General features: G+C 44.2%; 1 protein-coding gene across 2 annotated transcripts in view; it reads right to left on the bottom strand.

Annotated features, from left to right (window-relative positions):
- LOC141129357 (nectin-1-like) overlaps positions 1 to 17,380 on the bottom strand; it is a 240,907-nt gene that overhangs the window by 72,659 nt on the left and 150,868 nt on the right. For both annotated transcript variants that reach the window (XM_073617340.1, XM_073617339.1), the window contains exon 2: positions 15,344 to 15,467. In XM_073617340.1, the coding sequence (XP_073473441.1) occupies positions 15,344 to 15,401 (58 nt within the window). In that variant the 5' untranslated portion in view covers positions 15,402 to 15,467. The remainder of the gene's footprint in view (positions 1 to 15,343; positions 15,468 to 17,380) is intronic.

The following is a 17,380-nucleotide window of genomic DNA, read 5'->3' as shown; positions in this document are numbered from 1 at the left end:
GAGCTGCATGAGTGCTGCCGGCACTGGGGAGCTACAGTTCATTGAGGGAACCATGAATGCCAACATGTATTGTGACATACTGAAGCAGAGCATGATCCCATCCCTTTGGAGACTGGGCCGCAGGGCAGTAGTCCAACATGATAACGACCCAAACATACCTCCAAGATGACCACTGCCTGGCTAAAGAAGCTGAGGGTAAAGGTGGTGGACTGGCCAAGCATATCTCCAGACCTAAACCCTATTGAGCATCTGTGGGGCATCCTCAAATGGAAGGTGGAGGAGCGCAAGGTCTCTAACATCCACCAGCTCCGTGATATCGTCATGGAGGAGTGGAAGAGGACTTCAGTGACAACCTGTGAAGCTCTGGTGAACTCCATGCCCAAGAGGGTTAAGGCAGTGCTGGAAAATAATGGTGGCCACACAAAATATTGACACTTTGGGCCCAATTTGGACATTTTTACTTAGGGGTGTACTCACTTTTGTTGCCAGCGGTTTAGACATTAATGGCTGTGTGTTATTTTGAGCGGAAAGCAAATTTACACTGTTATACAAGCTGTACACTCACTACTTTATATTGTAGCAAAGTGTCATTTCTTCAGTGTTGTCACATGAAAAGATAGAATAAAATATAAATAGCCATACACTTCCGGTAAGTGCATTGGCTGGATGCAGTAGGGCACATGTTTGGCAATTTGCTAATAATGGAAGAGTCATGTGGTGGTGGAACATTTTAGATAATACAACTTTTTAATATTTTTGCAAGGCTTTTTTTAATTATTTAGCATGAAGTTATTTATAAAAACACATTAAGATTTGTAAACACTTTTTGTTTATCAGAGAAATATAAAAGGTAACAATCAGTGCAAACAACTGTAAACGATCACCCAATTGCAAGCTGAACACTACAGGTAATAACAAATGCCTGAAGAATAACCAAAGTAAAAGGGGGTAAGGTGTCCTTTTATGAAACTGAGATCAGCGGCGATCCCGAGTCTCACCGCTGATCTCAGCGCTTTACCAGTTTATGAAACTGAGATAATCAGCGGAGAACATGTTCTCCGCTGATTATCTCAGCACAGTGAGAATTCACAGAAACGGCCAGTTTATGAAGGTGCGATCTCCACACCTCACTGGCGATCTGTGACAGAATTCTCACTTTCTGATTCACCATTTCAGAAGTGGAGAATCAGAGTGAGAAGACTGAAACTGGCTGATATTCTGGAGAAAGAAAGTCTTTTGACTTCTTTCTTTCACCAAACAGTCAGAGCACACCTTCCCCACCATTACACACCCCAAAACCAGCAGGATAGGAATTTATAGTGTATATATATATATATATATATATATATACACACACATACATACACACATATATATATATATATATATATATATAGCTATATATAGATACATATATATATATATATATATATGTGTATCTATATATAGCTATATATATATATATATATATATATATATTTTTTTTTTTTTTTCTAGATGTTCACGTCTCTGGCTGGGTTCACACTTGTGCGATGCGTGAACCAGCGTGATTCCTGTGCGGGTTTTCACATCGCACCTACATTGACATCTGCGCACCACTGCGGGTGTCAATGTAAAGTTAATGACACCCCCAGATCATTTCACAGATCGCAGTGCGAACTATGTAATGGTGCAGGAATCGGATCGCATGGGTGTTCACACCCATGCGATCCGATTCCAGTGCGGACCAAATAAAGGGTCCTGTACCATTTTGGTGCAAATGCAATATGATTTAGGGCCAGTTCCCACTGCTGCGGTGTCCGAGATCGGATGTGATTCGCACCGCAGTGCAAAATCACATCCGATCTCTGTGCGATGCGATTTCAGCCATACATTCAGCCATTGCCCTCGGACCAAACTCTTACAGGACCCTTTTTTTGGTCCACAGCAGAATCGGATTGCATGGGTGTTCACACCCATGCGATTCGATTACTGTCCGAGTTTGCAGATCGCACTGCGATATGCGAACTGATTTGGGGGTGTTAACTTTTAGGCCCAGTTCACACTTGTGTGATGCCAGACATCGCACAGGCATCGCATGTTATTTGCAGCACACTGCCATTCACATTACATGCGATGTCTGTGCGGTGCGATATCAGCTGTACAGATAGTATGGCTGATATCGCACCGCATTCGGTGCAAACACGCACAGGACCCTTTTTTCTGTTCGGACCAGAATCGGATCGCATGTGTGTTCACACATATGCGATCCGATTCATGTCCGAACTGTCAGTTCGCAGTGCGATATGCAAGCTGATCTGGGGGTGTCCTTAACAATGTATTGACACTCCCCAGCGATTCGCATATGGCAGTGTGAACTGACATGCGAGTCGGTGCGATGCGGGAACCCGCAGTGGATTCGCAGTGTTCTCGCATCGCACCAGTTTATCAATTTTTATGTTTATCTATAATGAAATATATTTTATTTTAATTTATTAATAAATATTTATACTTGTATACTTTATTAAAATTATTTTTTTAATGATTATAAATGTATTTTGCATTTATATGAATGGTGTATAGCTGCATTACATATGTGCATTACATTCATTTACTATACACCATTCACATTTAAATAGGAACATGTATGATCTTTAAATATTGATAAAAACAATGTTTTTTTTATAATTAGGTTAATGTATATTGTGTAGGGGGAATTTATCTTTATTATTTTATTAATATGTTGGGGAATAATGTGTGCTGATTTGTGTTAAACTTTTGTATTTTATGGTTCCTCATACTGTAATCCCGCTACATCACACGAGATTGCAGTGAGAGGAGCCATTCTCAGGAGTTCCCGGCGTTTGTAGATCGCTCCTCAACTCAACATGAGAAGCGATCTACACACTTTCATAAACAGGCACTCAGAGGAGAGCGATCTCCTCTGAGAATGCCTGAGAACTGAAAAGCGGTATTTTACCGCACTTTCATAAAAGGACACCTAAGTGCAGCGCAATTAATAAAATGGACGAATTTCCCAATAGTCAATCAAGGCAGGTCCACATAAAACTTCCAACGACCAGAGAAACAATCTTGCATGCAGTATTCAATTGCGCTTACCAGAGAAAGTGGACCTCTGCACAGCAGGGGTCAAACTCACATGTATTCCCAGGGGGATGACGATCTCCTTGGTGATGTCACTGAAGAGGAACACTGCAGTCTGAGGATCCAAATATCCAAAGGGATGAGCCAGCCTTCCGACAGAGAAACCCCAGGGATATGAGCTTCCAGATCTAGGTATACACAAGGACCGCTCCAAGATGTCAGATATAAAAAAAATATGAGGAATACTATCTAAGAGTAATCAGTTTATTGAGAAAAATCCAGTCACTTGTTATAAAAAAACAGGCGCTCACAATCGCTAATGGTAAAAGATTTAAAAAGTCGGACTGTAATACAATGCAGTGCCGACACACACAGTCTGGCAGCGGGTGACGTCCGTATCGTAGCTCCTCCCCCCATACGCGGCGTTACGTCCTATTGGACTTCGTCAGCGAGGGGTGGAGCCTGACAGTCACCCGGCAACCTTTATAGAGAACGGACGGTGTGTAACTGGGCTACGGCACGCACGGAAGTCAGATGCTTCCTTAGCAACCGGACCCTAACAACAACCTGTCCTATATACAAAAACAGTCAAACCCTGTATAAAAACTAGGTGGCGGAACCGGAAGTCAAATAATGGACCTCCTAGTATGTAAACACGGAAACAGCACCACAGCCATACTATAGAAATATTAAAAAATATATTATATATATCCCAAATAGGGTAAATATATTGACTAGATTTACATGCTAAAAATAAAAAATAGAAATAACAATAATGGAAGTAATCTCCCGCTGCCATCTCTGTGTGTAATGCAAACAAACATGCAAAAAGAACATACAATAACAGAAATTAATAAAAGAATAACTAAAATCCCCATCTAGATATGACCCATATGCAACTATTTATTTGATATGAAGCAATTTAGATCGAATTGCACGTTTAACCCCTTAGGGATCATAACCTGAGTCTCATGAATCCACATGGATTCACGCTGGCTCAGTTGCCCCCCCTCCAATGTGGATTCACCTTTTCTATGCCCCAAAATTTTAAACATCTGGGATTACGATCATGAAACATCCTAATGTGTTTAGAAAACATTGTGTGTAATAAGTCCTCTCTTAATATTGTTCACATGTTCGGCAATGAGAACTCCCATAGGTATTGAAGTCCTACCTATGTATTGGAGTCTGCAGTCGCATTCCAACATGTAAACAACCCCTACTGTATTGCACGTTATGAAATGTTTGATCTGATAGTATTTGTTAGTGGCAGAAGCTGTAAAATCTTTCCTTCTCTTGATATTCTGCCTACATTGCTTGCAGGCCCGACATCTCCCACAGGCATAAAAGCCTATCAGGAAGTTGAAAATCCGGTTTTCCTTCTTGGACCATCTCCGCATACTCCTATTTCTCAATCCAGACCCCCTAATCCCCAGGGAGCTGTCCCGAAAAGATATCCTTACCCCAATAATAGAGGGAGGTGACAGTCCAATAGAGAGAATTTTAACAAAGGGAATCAGTACCCTTACCCTATGCCGTATAATCAGAAATTTAGGGATGATAATTGAGGGCCCCCTCGTTCCTCCAGAGGGAGGCACTCAAGTAATTCATCCAATAGAGGTCATTACACTTACAATCATTCCAACCAAGGCCGTGAAGGTAGTGACCCCCAATATGATAGAGCTCCTGTTCTCACTCAGAACCGGTTCTTGCCATTACGGTACGATAACTCCAAACAAGGTGAGGGTTTTTTAGGGAACCCCCAGCCCCAGTGGCTGACACCATGGGAGGGCACACCAGGTGGAAGCAAATGGGGGGGGGGGGAGAAGGGAAAGAGAGTGAGAAGAGCCGGACGAAAATTACAAATGACAAAAGTCCCATTAGGCACAGGGATCTATAATATCAGTGGCACAGTTTTATCAGAAGACGAACTGAGGGTCTTGAATAAAAGGTCTTAAATTTGCCCCAGTAAAAAATTTCAATACATTTCAGACCTATATTAGCCTTCAAAAGTTTATTAGGACCCTAAAATATTAAGGGGTATTTCTTATCTAAGCCAGGGGAGAGATCTAGCCAAGTTGGTGGGGTTGCCCCTATTGGGGGCTACTCTGGCTTGGCTAACAAATCTGTTCTTAATCCACCCAAGAATGACCATCGACATATTGAAGTTTTCAGAAACATGGTTACTAGTGACCTATAGGAGATGAAGATCAAGAAAATAGGTGATCCTTCATATCTCAAAAAAGGTATTAGTACACTAGAGAAAAATAAGGATGTGGTGATCCGCCCCGCAGACAAAGGGGGAGGCGTTGTTGTTATGAGCAAATCATACTATAAACTGGAAATGGAGCGACTTCTATTGGATAGAAACACCTATCAATTATTGAGTAGTGATCCGGTGTTCAAATTCAAATTACAAATTACACACACTTAATACATTAGGTAAGATACAGGGAGTATTAAGTAAAAAAAGAGGCCTCTTATTTGAATCCCAGTGCATGCAGGAGACCCATAATATATTTTCTGCCCAAAATACACAAGGACGGCAGTTCCCCTCCAGGTCGACCTATTGTCAATGGTATTGACTCCGTCACGGCCCGCTTAGGTCAATACATAGACCATTTCCTGAAACCTTTAGTGTCTACCACTAATGCTGTGTACACACAGTCTGACTTTTCGGCTACAAAAGTCCGACAGCCTGTCCGGCAGACTTTCGACAGACTTTTGTCAGACTTTTGGTGGACTTTCTTACGAACGGACTTGCCTACATACGATCACACAAAAGTCCGACGGATTCGTACGTGATGACGTACACCGGACTAAAATAAGGAAGTTGATAGCCAAGAGCCAATAGCTGCCCTAGCGTGGGTTTTTGTCCGTCGGACTAGCACACAGACGAGCGGATTTCTGGGTCCGGCGTAGTTACGATGTAAAGATTTGAAGCATGTTTCAAATCTAAAGTCCATCAGAAAGTCCGGGGAAGCCCACACACGATCGGATTGTCAGCCAGCTTTAGTCCGTCGGCGCCCGGACTTTTGTAGACGAAAAGTCCGACCGTGTGTACGCGGCATAAGGCTTACCTAAAAGACACTAAACACATTATTCAAATTTTGGAAAATATCACCTGTAAAGAAAATAGCTTTTTAGTCATTGCTGACGTGAGCTCACTATACACCATCATAGGCCATAGGAAGGCTCTCATCTCTATGCAGTGGGCCCCAATGGATCCTCTCTCCCTCCCTTTTTAAAGGATTTTCTTTTGAAGGCTTTGGATTTCTGCCTCTCCAGAAATTACTTCTGGTACGGTGGTAGATTTTTTCTCCAAACACTTGGAGTTGCCACGGGTGCTCGCTTTGCGCCTAGTGTTGCCAACATCTCCATGGCATTATGGGAAGAGGAAGTTGTCTTTGGTAGCAGACCGGCTCAGCTGGTCTGCTACCAAAGATATATAGATGATCTGATTATGATTTGGGAGGGTGATCTCATCAGCCTCCAGCTCTTTATGTCCAAACTTAACGGCAATAATAGGGGGATCCATTTATCTTGGAACGCAGACACCATACGTGTTGCTTTCCTGGATCTGGAAATATTTAAACAAGGTGATAAGTAAGTTACAAAAAATTTCTTTAAGCCCACGGACAGGAACGGATTTATACCGTTAGATCGCTGTCATCACTCCTGGCTATAGAACGTTCCTAGGGGACAGTTTATCCGGTTAAGGAGGAACTGTGCCCTAGATTCAGATTACTTTTCCCAAGCTGAAGTTTTGTCTAACCGCTTTTTACAAAAGGGTTACGAGGAGGAGCATATAAGGAGCGACATAGCCACCGTTGGCAGCTTTAAACGTGCTTCTTTGGTTGCTAAAAATCCAGTTAACAGGAAATTCCAGGGTAATTTTGAATACAAAATTATCCTTGATTATAACATTCAACACAAAAAATTTGAGAGGATTATTCTTGTGTAAATTTATTGTGTAAATGCTGACTTTACAGAAAATGTGGATATAACAGAGGAACTCGGAATCATAAATTTGTCAAATCATCTACTTTCTACACCAGAAACAACAGTCCTCTCCAAAGGCTTCACATTCTGCCCAACCACCAAATTGGATAATTTACAGGTATGGTCAGATATGGAGGAATTTTTTAGGAGACTAAGGCTCAAAGAATATTTTCACAGTAAGGAAAGGAATCCTAGGACAATAGGAGGTGACAAAAAGAAAAAGAACAGCAACTTCACACCTCCACAAGGACGCAACCCCAAACTGGATACCTATATTGACAGCTTCAGGCTGCGAGTTACATCCCTGATATCCACCCAGCAAAAGAAAATATTATACAACCTTTCACCACTGGAGCGAAGAGCTGTACATGATCTGCGCAATAATCAGGCCATAGCCATCAAACCAGCAGATAAAGGGGGAGCAGTCGTTGTGATGGATACAGACAAATATATACAAGAGGGCCAGAGGCAGCTTGCAAATACTACTTACTACAAAAAACTGGATTATGATCCGACCCAGGATTTTACTAAACAATTAAAAGGTCTCATTGCGACAATATCAAGCCACCTACATTCAGAACTCATCAATGCGATTCCGGATAATCCAGAAATTGGAGACTTCTACATGCTGCCCAAGATTCACAAGCCAGGAAATCCAGGCAGACCCATTATAACAGGTATGAATACACTTACCGAACATATATCAGGCCTCGTAGAAAACATGTTAAAACCTTTAGTCATGAACACTGCGAGTTTAATGCAAGACACCACTGATTTTCTGAACAAGCTTAACAATATACAACAATTACCACCAAATACACTTCTAGTCACTATGGATGTAGAATCTCTGTACAGTAACATCCCTCACAAGGATGGGTTGGCGGCATGTCACAGATTCTTATCATCCTCACCAAACAACAAATACACGGCTGAGGATGTGACACAGCTCATTGAATTCATTCTTACACACAACTACTTCACTTTCAATAATGACATCTATCTCCAGTGTATGGGTACTGCTATGGGAAGCAAAATGGCACCCCAATATGCAAACTTATTTATGGCTGACCTGGAGGACAAATTCCTGAACAGCATACAACAAAAGCCATACAGATATTATCGCTATATTGATGATATATTCATGATATGGACTGAAGGTGAAGAAAATCTAAACCAATTCTTCTCATTTATCAACACTTTTCACCCATCTATCAAACTAAAAGTGGACTATTCGAAAACAAATGTCAACTTCCTGGACACTACAGTATACATCAGGGATGACAAGCTTCACACGTCGATATACAGAAAATCTACTGACCGATGCAGCTATCTTCATAGTTCCAGTTTTCACCCCCAACACACCAAACGGGCCATCATACACAGCCAGGCCATCAGATACCATCGAATTTGTTCAGACCCAGAAGACAGAGATAAACATCTCAGAACACTGGCAGACTCCTTCCATAAGAAAGGTTACAAAGAAAAAATCATCAACAGCATAAACACAGCCTTGAAAACCCGAAGAGAAAATCTCCTCCAATACACAGAGAAAAAAACAAATAACCGAGTACCTCTAGTCACCACATACAACCCAGCACTAGAAGGGATCAAAAAGATAATCAAAGATTTACAACCCATTATAACAGAGGATGAAACTCTGAAAGGAATATTCCAACAACCCCCATTATTGGCTTTCAGACAACCACCCAACCTCAGACACAAAACTAATCAGCAGGAAACTTCACTCTGATTATGAAAAACCACCCAACCTCAGACACAAACTAATCAGCAGGAAACTTCACTCTGATTATGGAGTCACAAATAATGGAAGCAAACCCTGCAATAAAAAATGCTGCAAACTATGCAACCAGATCAATCTATCCAAAAGTGTTAAACACACAAATGGGACCTTCAATATCATGGGATCTTACAGCTGTACCTCCAGTAATGTTGTGTACCTCATCCAATGTAAAAGGTGCAGCAAAGGATCTTATGTTGGTGAAACAGGACAGAAGTTGCAAGCGAGGATGAAATTTGCACAGACATACCATCAAAGAACATAAAGAAGACAGTTTATGCACACCTGTGGGACATCATTTCTCACAGCCGGACCACACTATAGAAGACCTCAATGTTTTAGTTCTTAAAGGGAATTTCAGAACTATCCAGGAAAGGAAAACGTTTGAACTAAGAATGATACTTCTTTTTGACACGAAAAATAATGGCCTGAATTTAGATATTGGTTTCCTTACACATTATGCTAAAGTTTTACGACCCCTCTGTGACTAGTATCCCCCCCTGCATTCTATAGCTCTCTCTCTCTCTCTCTCCCCCCCCCTCTGTCATATCTCACTAACTCTGCTGCTATCTTTATTACCATTGATTTGTATGTGTTTGGCTTTCCCTTTTTTTTTTTTTTCTTTAACATGCTGCTTAAAAATTTGTGAATCAGTACTGCTTGGACCTTGAAGAAGGGGACATACCCCGAAAGCTTGTCCTGAAAAATTGTATGTTAGTGCAAATAAGTTAAAAAAAGTATCACGGACAGTACTTAATTTTCTCTGTCACAATTGCACTAATACGGCTACAATCAAATCAAGAGGATTATTCTGAAACACAGGGATATCCTCAAAAAAGATAGCATTTTGGGTACAGTATTACCCCCCCCGTCCCAAATTCGTTTATCGAAAAACCCCCCACGTTAAGGGCTCTTTCACACGGGGCGGATCAGTGATGATCCGCCCCGTGAACACCCGCTGGCTCAGCGGGGATCGCTCCGCCGATCCCCGCTGAGCAGAAAGATGACAGGTCCATCGCTGCACGCTGTGCAGCTACGGACCTGTCAGAGCGCCGCTCTCCCCTATGGGGGATCGGATGATGACGGACCGTAGTGTCCGTCGTCACCCGATCCGATCCGAAAACGGATGGAAAAGTAGGTTTTTCCTCCGTTACACTTTTCGGATCGGAGCGGCGTCGGATGTCAGCGGACATGTCACCGCTGACATCCGACGCTCCATAGGGATACATGTATGTCCGTTTTTCATCCGAAAACGGAAGGATGAAAAACGGACATACGGATCCCCCGTGTGAAAGAGCCCTAAGAGATATTTTAGCACCTAGTGTTGTGGATCCCCCTGCAACCAAGAAGGAAAACCAGATTTTCAACTTCCTGACAGGCTTTTATGCCTGTGGGAGATGTCAGGCCTGCAAGCAATGTAGGCAGAATATCAAGAGAAGGAAAGATTTTACAGCTTCTGCCACTAACAAATACTATCAGATCAAACATTTCATAACATGCAATACAGTAGGGGTTGTTTACATGTTGGAATTCGACTGCAGACTCCAATACATAGGTAGGACTTCAAGACCTATGGGAGTCCTCATTGCCGAACATGTGAACAATATTTAGAGAGGACTTATTACACACAATGTTTCTAAACACTTTAGGATGTTTCATGATCGTAATCCCAGATGTCTAAAATTTTGGGGCATAGAAAAGGTGAATCCACATTGGAGGGGGGGGCAACTACATCAGGCAACTGAGCCAGCGTGAATCCATGTGGATTCATGAGGCTCGGGTTATGATCCCTAAGGGGTTAAACGTGGAATTCGATCTAAATTGCTTCATATCGAATAAATAGTTGCATATGGGTCATATCCAGATGGGGATTTTAGTTATTCTTTTGTTAATTTCTGTTATTGTATGTTCTTTTCGCATGTTTGTTTGCATTACACACAGAGATGGCAGCGGGAGATTACTTCCATTATTGTTATTTCTATTTTTTATTTTTAGCATGTAAATCTAGTCAATATATTTACCTTATTTGGGATATATATAATATAATTTTTAATATTTCTATAGTATGGCTGTGGTGCTGTTTCCGTGTTTACATACTAGGAGGTCCATTATTTGACTTCCGGTTCCACCACCTAGTTCTTATACAGGGTTTGACTGTTTTTGTATATAGGACGGGTTGTTGTTAGGGTCCGTTGCTAAGGAAGCCTCTGACTTCCGTGCGTGCCGTAGCCCAATTAGACACCATCCGTTCTCTATAAAGGTTGCCGGGTGACTGTCAGGCTCCACCCCTCGCTGACGAAGTCCAATAGGACGTAACGCCGCGTATGGGGGGGGAGGAGCTACGATACGGACGTCACCCGCTGCCAGACTGTGTGTCGGCACTGCATTGTATTGCAGTCTGACTTTTTAAATATTTTACCATTAGCGCTTGCGAGCACCTGTTTTTTACTGGATTTTTCTCAATAAACGGATTAGCATTCGATAGCATTCCTCATATTTTTTATATCTGACATCTTGGAGCGGTCCTTGTGTATACCTGGATCTGGAAGCTCACATCCCTGGGGTTTCTCTGTCGGAAGGCTGGCTCATCCCTTTGGATATTTGGATCCTCAGACTGCAGTGTTCCTCTTCAGTGACATCACCAAGGAGATCGTCATCCCCCTGCGGATACACATCAGTTTGACCCCTGCTGTGCAGAGGTCACTTTCTCTGGTAAGCGCAATTGAATACTGCATGCAAGATTGTTTCTCTGGTCATTGGAAGTTTTATGTGGACCTGCCTTGATTGACTATTGGGGAATTCGTCCATTTTATTAATTGCGCTGCACTTACAGTAGGTGACCGCGATATTGTGTCAATCTTGCCGCATTTCTCGGCGAGATTTGACACCTGCGAGCCCCGTCGCAGGAGCCAGCGCTGAGGTGGCTCACTCATCGGGAAAGGAAAACTTTGTTTTCCTTTCCCGATGAGTGACAGGCAGTGCTGACAGCTGTCTGGTATGAATCCTGAGGCGGGAACACCGCGCCAAATTTTAAATGAAAAAAACGGCGTGGGTTCCCCTCCAGGGGCATACCAGGCCCTTAGGTCTGGTATGGATTGTAAGGGGAACCCCCTACGCCGATAAATCGGCGTGGGGGTCCCCCCAAAATCTATACCAGACCCTTATCTGAGCACGCAGCCCAGCCGGCCAGGAAAGGGGGTGGGGACGAGCGAGCGCCCCCCCCCCCTCCTGAGCTGTACCAGGCCGCATGCCCTCACCATGGGGGGGTGGGTGCCTTGGGGGAGGGGGGGCGCCCTGCGGTGCCCCCCCACCCCAAGGCACCTTGTCCCCATGTTGATGAGGACAAGGGCCTCTTCCCGACAACCCTGGCCGTTGGTTGTTGGGGTCTGCGGGCGGGGGGCTTATCGGAATCCGGAAGCCCCCTTTAATAAGGGGGCCCCCAGATCCCGGCCCCCCACCCTGTGTGAATGAGTATGGGGTACATGGTACCCCTACCCATTCACCTAGGGAAAAGTGTCAATTAAAAAAAAAAAACCACAGTACACAGGTTTTAGGAGTAATTTATTAAGCAGCTCCGGGGTCTTCTTCCGACTTCGGGGGGTCTCCTTCTGACTTCTCCCGGTGTTCGGCCTCTTCTCCCGGTGTTCCGCCTCTTCTCCCGGGCCCCGCCGATATCTTCTTCCAGCTCTTTTTGCCAGCGAGGGGCCCAGTCTGCTGCCGCTGTCTTGCCGCCACTGTCTTGTCGCTTCTTCTCTTCTTCCCCGATGTTGACACGACACTCTCTCCGGCTGGAATGCTGTGTGCGAGCTGCGGAGCCATTTATATAGGCAGTGACCCCGCCCCCTTGTGACGTCGTGTTCCCAGCATGCGCAGGGACTCTGGCGTCATAGGGGGGCGTGACCCCAGAGTCCCTGTGCATAGTAGGAACATGACGTCACAAGGGGGCGGGGTCACCGCCTATATAAATGGCTCCGCAGCTCGCACAAAGCATTGGAGCTGGAGAGAGCATCATGTCAACATCGGAAGAAGAGAAGAAGAGAAGAAGCGTCGAGGCGGCGGCGAGACAGCGGCGGCAAGACAGCGGCAGCAGACCGGGCCCCTCGCTGGCAAAAAGAGTAGCTACGCACTTACGTCACACCCGGAACTCAGAGCGAGCTTGGAACGCAGTTGAGGCGCACGCCGTTCGGCTGATGTCTCCTATCCACAGCTCCGTCTGTATATGTTTTTCTCCTATCGAGTGCGAGTTTTCTGGCTCTCCTTGCATGGGGAGTTCAGGCTAAATTTTATTGGCTATTTTTTAATAAAATCCTTTTTATAAACTTACTACACTATGGGAGCCCTGTGTTTTTCCTATGACGACGTGATTAAGAGATTGGCGCAACATCCACTGTCTGGAGCTGAGACACCTGGTGGAGGCTGCACTGGATCTGGGACGCCCTTTATTGTCTGTTGCTACATGCCTAATACCCCTGCAGGGGTTTGAGGAGCTGGTGAGTGGGGACCCTTGAGGGGGAGCACTAAAGTCACTGGAAATCATCCGTTTTCATCACGAGAGTCACTAATTACAAGAACTTTGTGCCACTCTGGAGCTTCACTTTCACATCTTTTTCTTTACATTTTTTAATCTTTTATTCGATTTTCATTCAAATTGTTGTATTCATATATTGTTTGCCTGATGGGACTGTTGGTCACAATGGACTCCAGATCATTTTGATTATATATATATATATATATATATATATATATATATATATATATATATGCTTCACCTGTTGGACACTGATTATCTAGTATCACTTTATTAGACACTGTATAGGGTGTATACATTTATTTATACCATTTGTTGTGGGACATCGGGGGAGACTCTGATGTCATTATATCTCTCTTTACGTTACCGTAAGGTGTAATCATTATATGGTAGGGGGTATGCGTTTTAGTATTTTTCACTAATTTTTATGGATTTATTTGCAAGAGGTTTTAATAGATTTAAGTTTAGAGGCACGGTATAGTTATTATACAGGATACCCCGGCATAGGTAGCGCCACACACCCCTATCCTTTTTTTTATTTCAGACAAATAGGAATACCACAATAATGGCCTTAGGTTGGAGGGGAGAGAGGAAAACAGTCCCTCCGACTCCAAGGAAAGAAGACAATAAACAATCAGACAATGGGGTTTATTTACTAAAGGCAAATCAACATTCCCCCTGGCACAAAAAAAAAAAAAACACCTTTCAAGCTTAGCAGATTTTAAAAAAAGGCACACTATCAATCCTATCCACTGACATGAGGCAATGATGGTTAGTTTACAAGGCTAAATACAACCAGCACTATATTAGGACAAATTTTGTTAGTTGGTGTTGCCTTTTAACCCTTTGTTCTCTACCTATATGCTATAAGGGATTACAAATAGTAATAGTTCCAAATTTCTTTGTAAAGCTAGTTATTCTCGCCTTTAAAAATTTTATATCTCTGTGCAGCAGGTGTTCCTTCCAACATGCCTCGCCTTGTTCTTGTTAAGTTGGTAGGGGTGAAGACTTGCAATAACGCACTCAAGGTAGAACAAAACGGAGTTACCAAGTCCATTTTATTAAGTTACCACAACTTAAATTTCCTTTACATCAATAAACGCAGAAATGGGGTTGTGCATGACACACAAAATTAAGTTGCTTTAATTTCCAACATTATAATATCAACACAACTTATTAAAATAGGTTTTCAATGTAAAAACAGTAAAAGTAAAAAACAATAAATTAGAATTTTTATCTTGGAAATATGCATTTAATTAAGTGGTGGCAACAGGTCTCTCGAATTACTTTTTAGAGCTCAGTAAACGTTTATGGGGAACTTTGTCAAATGCTTTTGCATTAGTGTGCTGGGACTTGTAGTTCTACAGAGAGAGGAGAAAGGCAGGTATAGTGTGCTGGGACTTGTAGTTCTACAGAGATGAGAAAGGCAGGTATAGTGTGCTGGGACTTGTAGTTCTACAGACAGGAGAAAGACAGGTATAGTGTGCTGGGACTTGTAGTTCTATAGAGAGAGGAGAAAGGCAGGTATAGTGTGCTGGGACTTGTAGTTCTATAGAGAGAGGAGAAAGGCAGGTATAGTGTGCTGGGACTTGTAGTTCTACAGAGAGAGGAGAAAGACGGGTATAGTGTGCTGGGACTTGTAGTTCTACAGAGAGAGGAGAAAGACAGGTATAGTGTGCTGGGACTTGTAGTTCTACAGAGAGAGGAGAAAGACAGGTATAGTGTGCTGGGACTTGTAGTTCCACAGAGAGAGGAGAAAGGCAGGTATAGTGTGCTGGGACTTGTAGTTCCACAGAGAGAGGAGAAAGGCAGGTATAGTGTGCTGGGACTTGGAGTTGAATCAAAATTGAGCTCTGCTCTGGAATCTCTGCCAGCCTTCATATCTTTGGCATATCCAGTACTCCCAAATGCAGTCCCATCCCCCTCCTTACCTCGTCCCCGCACCGAGCAGAGGATCCCCAGAGCCAGCAGAGCGCGGAGCCCGATCATAGCGGAGCGGAGAGAGCGGACCGAACACTCGGAGCAACTCCACCACTGTACAATCCTATGAGACAGGTGTACAGAGCGCCACCTACTGGGCGGCAACGGAACGTCCTCTCCTCCCACTGGAGCTCAGAAAAAAGGGGGGAGTAGAGAACGTAATGGAGCTGAACAAATTGGTGGTTGATGGGGAAAGAATAAATCAATGGTTCTAGTTAACAATTTCACCACTTTTACTATTTCTGTGAACTCCAAATAATAAATTTAATACAGCCTGTAAACAGCCATGTGCAAAAAAAAAAAAAAAAAAAAGAATCTCAGCGGATGTGCATTTTTTTGTTGCTGCTGAATATATGCAGACAGATGGAGGGAATATTACAATTCATGGATCAGGACTACGCAAATTCTGCTACAATCAGATCTATCGGCAGGTGTTCAGGGGACCCAACATGGAATGAATCAGCTCCCAGAAAGCCTTCCAATTTCCCACAGTACCCCCCAACCTGCTGCAGAGTCCTCAGTCCCCCCCCCCCCCCATAGTGCCCACCTCCTACAGAGCCCCCTTACCTACCGCAGTACCCCCCAGCCTGCTGCAGAGTCCTCATCCCCCCCCCCATAGTGCCCACCTCCTACAGAGCCCCCTTACCTACCGCAGTACCCCCCAGCCTGCTGCAGAGCCTTCAGTCCCCCCCATAGTGCCCACCTCCTACAGAGCCACCTTACCTACCGCAAGTACCCCCCAGCCTGCTGCAGAGCCTTCAGTCCCCCCCATAGTGCCCACCTCCTACAGAGCCACCTTACCCACCACAGTAGACTGGCCCTTGCTAGTTCCCGTTCTCAGCAATAGATTGTATTTCATTTCTCATAGCAAGTATCCTAGCAGTGTTGCCAGAGCTGGAGAAAAGAGCTAGCTCTTGGGGTTTTGGAAGAAGAATGTGCACTTCCCTCCAAATGTACAATGCAGTGCTTATTGCCGGGGCCACATCTAGCCCATTGCCACTTTGTGTGGCTCATTGGTCCCCTGCAGACACTTATCTGTAATGTGTCATACACTATGTCTCCAGTCTGTGATTGACTGCTGAAGCATGCCCCCAGTCTACAGTCTCTGACCATTTTCTGTATCAGATCTGCAGTCTGACCATCTCCTATATCATGTCTTCAGTCTCTGAGCATTTTCTGTATCATGTCTGCAGTCTCTGACCACCTCTTGTATCATGTCCGCAGTCTCTGACCGTCTCCTGTATCATGTCTCTTGTATCATGTCTTTAGTCTCTGACAGTCTGTTGGAGCATGTCTGCAGTCTCTGACCATGTCTGCAGTCTCTGACAGTCTCTTGGAGCATGTCTACAGTCTCTGACCATGTCCTGTATTATGTCTCTTGTATCATGTCTGCAGTCTCTGACCACCTCTTGTATGATATCTGCAGTTTCTGACCATCTCTTATATCATGTCTGCAGTCTCTGAACATCTCCTGTATTATGTCCAGAGCCGATCCGCCCTATACGCTCACTACGCAAGCTGCGTAGGGCCCCGCCGCTGTGGGGGGCCCCCAAGGGCGGATCGGCTCTGCTCAGGGCCAGACTGGCCTACCAGGATACTGGGACATTTCCCGGTAGGCTGCCTGCCCTGGGGCCGCTTTGAGCTATGCTGTGGCTGCAGCGTAGCTCAAAGCAGAGTCCCGCTGTGTCACGGAGCTCAGTGTGAAGTCGTGCTTTGACAAAGGCCCTCCTCCTAGACCAGCTCGTGTGATAGATGCAGTGTTCTGTCTATCACACGAGCTGGTCTAGGAGGAGGGCGTAACTTTTGTCACAGCGTGACTGAACCTTTCACACTGAGCTCCAGGACACAGTGTGATAAGGGCGCTGTGCCTGAATGTAATCCACTGGCACTAACTGGTGAGGCGGCAATGATTGGCACGGTAAGACAGCAATAATGGGCACAGTAAGGCTACATTGATTGGCACAGTGAGGCGGAAATGATTGGCATGG

Source organism: Aquarana catesbeiana, linkage group LG02, assembly GCF_042186555.1.
Source record: "Aquarana catesbeiana isolate 2022-GZ linkage group LG02, ASM4218655v1, whole genome shotgun sequence".
Taxonomy (NCBI): domain Eukaryota; kingdom Metazoa; phylum Chordata; class Amphibia; order Anura; family Ranidae; genus Aquarana; species Aquarana catesbeiana.
The sequence above is the reverse complement of the archived record's forward strand: the minus strand, read 5'-3'. Positions and strand labels throughout refer to the sequence as shown.